An 8,087-nucleotide genomic window follows, 5' to 3' on the forward strand; every position below is an offset into this window, starting at 1 on the left:
CGTCTTTTGTAGACACAGCAAAAAAAAATGATCACCACCTCCTTATCAACAACTTTGTGTTATCTGAAGTGTTATCAAATCATCTAAATCCCTCCCCCCTCAATCGGCCCTCCTCCAAACTAAACAACCCCAGTTCTTTCAGCCTTTCCTTGCCTTCAGCTGACTGTGTATTTATTCATTCCATTTTCCACTTGCAATAAGACATCTCTCTGCAGGCTCATCCCTTCCCTTCCCCACATTCTGATAAGGGTGTTCTAGAAATGTGCATGCACATCTTACAGCCACCCACATGCCAGAAGAATACCTCATCCATAAACCAGACATATACAGAAAATTAAAGCAGTTCCATACAGAAGCTGTTGTTCTGCAAAGAAGTACTTCCAGGGATTCTTACAGTTTTATTGCTGGAATCAGAGCACTGAGGCATGCATTTTGCAACAAAGAAATGTGAGGCTTTTTGCTTCCACAGAAGACAGTAACTCTACTCCACAACTGACACAGGGGCGCTTGCGCTCATTTACCAAACAATTTGCCTCTTACACCACCTTTGGTTTCTATGGAAGCTAGCTGAAAACTGAATGGGCCTTTGGGGCACGTAATTGCACATTACCGCCTAGCTTTTGCTGTGATTCATTCTAATCAATGCCTACACCTTTATGTTCGTGCTTTAGGTGTAACCAAGGAGGGACTAGCTAATGCTGAACTCTAAGCCTTGACAGAGCTTGTCAAGGCAAACGAATTCCATTTTCTCACTGCTAAGTCCCTAACACATGCCTATGGTTTCTAATAATGGGCATCACCCAGGGACAGGAATCGATAAAGACTGGGTTGTTCAACACCTAGCATCCAGCAGTGGGGTCAGTGACAATCACCACTTGGTTTCTGTTCCACCACACATCTAAGCATGGCAAAAGAAATCAACTTCTTACCTGTTCAAAGAACTCATCCATGAAGCGATCCCGGTCCACGCTAACAGTGACTTCATCATCGTCGTCACTGTCCTTAGCCTGTACATACACAAAAAAAGGATATGAGTAAGCTGCTCCTACAAACCCCATTGCTCCATTCCATGCTCTGAACTCAAGTGGATTCTTCCATTACTCAGGAGAAGGTAGACATCCTTTCAGGTCTGTTCATGAGTGATAAGTTCTCCTGTGACCTGAAACATAAATGCTGACCCTCTGGAAGGTGTATGGATTAATCCAGCTGACCCATGGATGGCGTAGAAAAAGACAGGGAGATATTAATTAATTTAATGCAGGGGTGGGCAAAGTGCGGCCCGCAGGCCGGATGTGGCCTGCCAGGCCATTCTATCCGGCCCATAGGGCCCCTAAAAATTTAGAAAATTAGCATTTATCTGCCCGGGCTGCCTGTCATGAGGCTCTTGATGGCTTGCCAAAACTCAGTAAGCGGCCCTCTGCCCAAAATAATTGTCCGCCCCTGTTTTAATGCATCTCTGAAAGGCTTCAGGAATTAACAAGTTCAGGCTCACACACCGAGACATAGTGAAAATCACCAGTGCAACTCACTGTCCAGCCATGTAACCCGTCTGTGCCTAGGTTTACCCAAGTGTAAAATGAGAACTGCGATATTTTACAACTTTATACAGTGCCATGGAAGGAGGAACTGGATATTTTCCCTGCGCTGCTCTCAGCTGTGCATGTTCCCATCTGCCCCAGCTGTGGCAGTGGTCAAACAAGCGGAAGAATGTTAGATACCACAGTAGAAACAGACTAGGACATTTAAAAAAATAACCACAATGCTCCAACAGGTGGGATACACACCTCTGGCATGCTATATTCAGTTCTGGTGGCCTTAATACCAACCCTGCCCCCCCCTCCAAAGAAAAAACAAACAAACAAAAAAACCCACCAAAAAAACCAACCCCTCCCCCTACAGAAATAAAAGGAGTCACAGACAGGCAGCTAAAAATAAAAAGTTTTCAATATATAGAGATTTAACAGCTCTCATCTAGACAGGAAAGCCTCTGTTCACATTTTATTAAGTTGAGAACAGGAGAGATTTAATGAAAGGGAACACATTTATGATTTCAGACTCTCTTTTATTCAGCTAATTATTTTTACACTTTTTACATAATTAACCCATGAACTCTCAACCACAAGGTATCCAAGACCAAGAGCTTAGCAGGATCAAAGAAGTGTTTGATATTTATGTGAAGGAGATGAACATCCACAAATATTTTAGGGAGGCTATATAAACAGACATCTAATCTACAGTATGTCCATCTATAACCCAGACTTTTTCCCTAGGCAACCCCAGATTATCTATCAGGGGTTCTTGCACTCCCTTCTGTAGTAGTACGTGCCAGGAACAGTTAGCCCACAACCACCCTAGAAAAAAAGTGAGTTTGTATGATAAGATGACTGAAAACAGTAGAAATACCGGTGGAAGGCAGGCCACGTTATAATGTTATTGCAGTGGAGCTGGTTGAGGGAGGAGATTCAGGTTTATTTCAATCAGCAACTACTGCCCGCCCTGTCTACATTTGGATTGTATATCATGTCAGCCATTTCATTATAAACACAAGGAGGGTTTTTTTTGTTTTTTAGTGTGTACATAGGCCACAACATAAAACCAGATAGGCCTCCAATTAGATCTGGCCCAGGTATTCCCATATTTCTACTGTAGGGATGAGGTTTAATCCATCTGTATTTGTAAAGCACTTTGAGATCTAATTCATGCACTCTGTACAAACACAAATTCTCACTGTTGGTATTAAGAGAAAAGGCACTCTAGCTGTCACTTGGCAGCAACTGCTTCATTTTAGCAATTTTGCTGAAGGGCAGGGGATAGATATTTCAGAATTGGACAGGTGTGCATGTCACCCAGAGGAAGAACCCAATCCCTCTCTCAAAAGCATGGAAGCAGAGCCCTTCCCCAGGCAGTCCTGCTTTCAAGGCCACAGCTCCAGAGAGCAGCCTGTGACAAGAAGTCAGAATACAAGTTAGGATTACCATGCAGGCAGACACGTAGGACACAGACAGAAGTGCAGCTCCCTGCTATAACTGAGAATGCTTTGCAGGAAGCAGGGAGCTGCTCCGGGGCTGGGCTTTCGCAGCTGTGACAATTTGGTCCAGAGCTAGGGCAGAGCTGCTATCCACTGCCCGCATGCCGGGCAAGGGCTGGGATTTTGTGGTGGTGACAGTGTGGTCTGGAGCTGGGGCAGAGCTGGGATCCGCTGCCTACGTGCCTTGGGCAGAGGCATGCAGACAGCGGATCACAGCTCTGCCGCGGCTTTGGACCACACCGTCACCACCGCAGAATCCCAGCTCCAGCCCCAGCCCCGCCATGCGCCCTACCAGTGCTGCTTGGGCCAATCTCTATGGAAACCCAAGCCCCACACTCAAAGACCTGTCATTCCTGGGGTCTCCATGGAAACTGGCCACAGTGATGCAGGCAGGGGCTGCTGGGAAATGGAGTCCAGCCACCAGCTACATCAGCCATTTTATCCACCTATGTTCTAGGGGTTCCTGAGGGCTCCCATACACCCACCCCACCTGTGGAGGCTGTTAAAAACCCAGACCAGACTCCCTCCACTCCTTTTCCCTTCTCTCAATCTGAAAACAGAGACAGGCTGGCAGGCAGAAGTTGCAGAAGATGCCCTGTTTTGAAATGTCTTCATCTGACACGTCATGCAATGAAGGTTCAGATTTTTGCCCAATCGGTCATTTTTGAAGCAGTCTGCAGCTGTGTACTTGTGTTTGGTTATGGCTATAGGCAGCTTTCTGTGGCCAGATTGAGCAAAAGTTGTCACTTCTGTCTGTGCCCATAGTCTAATCTGCATGACCACAAGGGTGTTCCATATGCAGCATCAGATTTACATGATTATGATAAAAGGGGATGTCAAAAAAGCAGTACACATTCCTCTGATGTCCTACACATGGGCAGCCTGAGGCACTTTGGTATCACTCAAAGATGTAGTTGCACAGAAGTACATAAAACTACTATAAAAATAATACAAATGATTCCTTCAAGCAAAGCAAATATTGATCATATCCAAGAATGGTATCTCCTTCTTTCACACAGTCCAAGTATCCCATATACTCCCCTGTGTCCCAACTTGATCTTTAAACTTCTTCCCCCAAAGCTACCAGCCCAAACAGGAACCCCACCTCTCCCCCCAACAAACATAGTCCATTACCAGTACTCTGTCCCTGTCAGAAAGGGATTGCTGTTCACTGACAGCCCTAAGAGCTGACAATGTTCCCTATACAGCACTACCATCGCTCAGCAATCATGAGGCCTGGCTGACTCTGGACTGCCCCACATGGTGCTGTAGAGTATGCCACAGGCATGCCCAGCTCCTATATGTAGGCACATAACACAGAATCAGACACAGGCGGTTCCTGGGAACACAATTTCAGGACTGGCTGGAAGGCCAAAGCTCCCTTACATACACAGGTGACATTTCCAGGGGATGGTTCTGCTCATGACTGCCAATACCACATGCTCAGAAAAGATAGAAACTCATGGTGTTAACTTAAAAATCATGTGATTTGATAAACACTGGGTTCTTTGGTTCTTTTAATTTCCTCTCTAGTTGGTGACCCTTGGACATTGCTTTTTAAAGTGTTGCTCAGCAATTCTGAAGGATATGAACTTACTTTTCTCTTTAAAAGAATGCCCCTTGAAAGTCTGAACTGTTCACAGGATCTGGGGCTTTGAGAACACTGCAAGATAATAAAAATCACAGGAGCTGGCAATGCTGCATCCTCCATGTCAAACTGAACAACAGTTAATAGCAAAAGCCATCTGACACAGATGCTAAATTTGGGGGCATGGATGCTATCTGAGATTCAGATTTAGAAGAAGAAATAAAGAGCATCCTGAATTTGATGGGAGCCCCCAGATATATGAACACAAGGTGAGAATTTTTTAGTTTGCTTTCACTGCAGCAGGCAGCATGTTCTATTCACTATTGAAGCCATGTGTTTATTCACACATTCACCCCCCTGATCTACACTAGCTCCTCTGTCTGAGTCATGGCAGGTTTGATTTAGATCATTTCTTTCCATTTAGAAGCTCCGCTTCCTCCAGTCCCTTCATAGCATCTGATGAGGTAAACTACTGCTTACAAAAGCTTATTCAACTCTAATTCAGTTTATAACAGGGGTGGCCAACCTGCTTCCTAAGTGGCATAGGTAGCCTCTGTGTGTGGCATGCAGCAGTCCAGAAAGGAGCCAGGCAACACGGCAGCAGATAGGGCAGGAAGCAGAAAGCAGAGCATCAGATCAGGCAGGGGAAAGGGTTCAGAGTGGCACTCAGAAGGGGTGTGGGGGTAATCTGTGGTATGCCTACCAAAAAAGTTCACCCCCACTAGTCTATAAGGTGCCATGCCTTCGGCCTGACTTCAGGCTAACTACCTGGTCACCCACAGATACAGGCGTGATTCCTGTTCTTATGCATCTCCAGTGATTAGCAACCCACCAGCTTGCTCAGTACCTTGTCCTATTACCTAGACAGTCCACATACCTGAAATTTCTTTTAAAATTTCACCAAAGTTTTCTCTGTGCAGGTATCACTTCCAAGCATGGAGGAAGTTTTTGAAGTTTCTACACACCTACCAATATCATTCGCTTGTGTCCTGCAATGCTCTTCCAGTTCTACAGCAAAGGTCTTCCCTCTAGGCCAGGGGTGGGCAATTATTTTGGATGGAAAGCCACTTACTGAGTTTTGGCAAGCCATCGAGAGCCACATGACAGGCAGCCAGGGGCAGATAAATATTAATTTTCTAAAATTTTTAGAGACCCCATAGACCAGATAGAATGGCCTGGTGGGCCACATCCAGCCCGCAGGCCATATTTTGCTCACCCCTGCTCTAAGCCTCAGCTAAGTTGCCCAAGATCTGTTCTGTTGCTCTCCTCACTTAGAAATTCCAGTATTGGGCTACAAAGCTGCTCTGCCAATGAACACGAACCTCCCTTACAGTCTTCTGTGTTCTTTATTATTGCAATTCTGCCCCACATCACATTTTCTTTTATACAGTATATTTATGTCTAGCTGCTGTTGTCTGAATCCCCTTCCCCCTACACAATGACCTTTTTCATTGAGGAAGTTATATATTCTTCATCTCCTAGAAGCAGGAGACCTGTCTGAGGCCATTTTTGCCATTTGGTTTGCTTAACTGGTAACTTACTTGTTTAGCTTTCAGAAAAGAGCTGCCTTCATTTAACAAAGATGCACTCCATTCATACTGTCAAATGATTGGGAAGAATCAGAGCCCACCTGGAAGGCAGGTCAGACAGACAGGTAACATGCTCTGTGCCTGTATACCCCAGGGAAGATTTCATCAGAAAATTCTTTGCCCAACACATCCAGCCAACTACATCTTCTACCTTATCTTACAGGATGAATTGTTACAAGCCTCCATCTATTCTTTCCCTTAGGACCCTTGAAACAAAAAATGGAAACAGATCCTGGAGATACAACTAATGCTCAATGGAAAATGCATCCATTCATATGGGACTTCTATCAACCTATTTTTCTCTTTTCTAATGTGACGTGAACATCTAACTCAGGTGCCAACATCACTATGGTTCCCAGCACCAAGGTATCTAAGCCTCATGAGCTTGATCAAGTTCAATGCAGGCAGCTGGACTGCACATGGGAGAGTGTGTGTATATGAACAGGGGGATAATTAACCTAAAACTTGCTGTTTCTTTAACAAGTTTTGAACCTCTCAGAGCACTCAATGCTCATTGCTGAAAACAGACTTTGCAATTGGAAGGCCTATACCAGATTTAAAAAAAAACCACTGGCTCAGGGAAGGGGAAGATTTTTAAGAACTTTCTAATTCTGCAAGCACGATCCATAAAATCTGAGGAGCCGTGGCACTTCTGTCAAGTGCAATCTATCCCCTTGTGGGAAGCCCCTGCACTGGAACATTCCCACTGTGATATCAGATAATCTAGCTGAAAAGGGGAATGCATCAGAGATGGGAAGCCACAAAAGTGAGAAACCACAAAAGACAGCCTGCTTTGCGAGCTCCCTTTATGTATCCCTTAGCTACATGACTATATTTTACATTAGCACAAATCATATAGGCTGCCATGCTGCACTGTGCAGGTCCCTCAGGCCAGCAAATGCACTTCACTTGACTAGAAGAGACAGCAAACTGTGCTTCAGCTCCTCCTTCCCATGCTAAAAATTTTAAGGGGTGACACAGAGCAATATCAGGTAGGGGTCCCTCACTCAGCAAAAGCATCACAGATAGTACATGTTCTCTGGGACCGACTCCCAGCTTGACCTACACATGTCATCAGGTATAGTTATGTCAAAGCATAGGCACAGAACATGACAAGTACCAGTGTTGGGAAAAAAAACCCTGCCCTCTACAGTAGCAGGAAACTGGAAAGATTAAGGAGGCATGGTTTTCTCACAACCAAACAAACCTTACTCACTGCTGTAGAGGAAGGGGAAAAATCCAAGGTGCTAGCCCCTATAACAAGAATCACATTCCTAGCAAAAAACAGGGGGATGTAGTTAGCTGTGTTAGTCTTAAGTCAAATAGAAGGCAGGGTAGATGTGCATCTCATAGACTAACCAAGGTGCATCTGTATGTGTATATATGTGTGTGTACATGTACGTACATTATTTTTATACATACACACACACACACACAATCTCTCATACTTTCTCTCTCTCTATATACAAGGCCTGTGCGAGTCGGCAGCAATCCAGTCTCGCTTTTGGATCCGGCCACTTCAAATGGTTGTGATCTGATCCGGAGCTCTGGACTGGGTTTCTGTCTCAATTCAGCCACAGCGGCTCCCTTTATGCCACTTTGGAGCTGCCTCAGAGATCTGGCCATAGGGTATAATGGGGAATCAATGAAATATCTATAACTTTGTTGGTTTTTGTCTGATTTTGATGAAACTTGCAGGGATGGTAGCCTCTTCTGAGAGCATGAAACCTGCCAAGTTTCAAGGAGATCGGTGCAGGGGTCTGGGGGGAACTGCCCCTCAAGCTGCAGACAAGCAAAACTCATGCCATGGGTGACACTGCGTGTGCTAAGGCGCAGCGGGCTGACAGCTGCAGGGATGGTGGCCCCTGCTGAGGCCACGACA

General features: G+C 45.2%; 1 protein-coding gene across 5 annotated transcripts in view; it reads right to left on the reverse strand.

Moving 5' to 3' along the window:
- Positions 1 to 8,087, reverse strand: part of STX1A (syntaxin 1A) — a 291,032-nt gene that overhangs the window by 199,773 nt on the left and 83,172 nt on the right. For all 5 annotated transcript variants that reach the window (XR_002103078.1, XR_002103079.1, XM_019546399.1 and 2 more), the window contains exon 2: positions 930 to 1,007. Coding sequence is in view for 3 of the 5 variants with exons in the window: in XM_019546399.1 (XP_019401944.1) it covers positions 930 to 1,007 (78 nt within the window). In the remaining 2 variants the exon portion in view is untranslated. The remainder of the gene's footprint in view (positions 1 to 929; positions 1,008 to 8,087) is intronic.

The sequence above is a fragment of the Crocodylus porosus genome, unplaced genomic scaffold (assembly GCF_001723895.1).
Source record: "Crocodylus porosus isolate Cpor-Errol unplaced genomic scaffold, CroPor_comp1, whole genome shotgun sequence".
Taxonomy (NCBI): Eukaryota; Metazoa; Chordata; order Crocodylia; family Crocodylidae; genus Crocodylus; species Crocodylus porosus.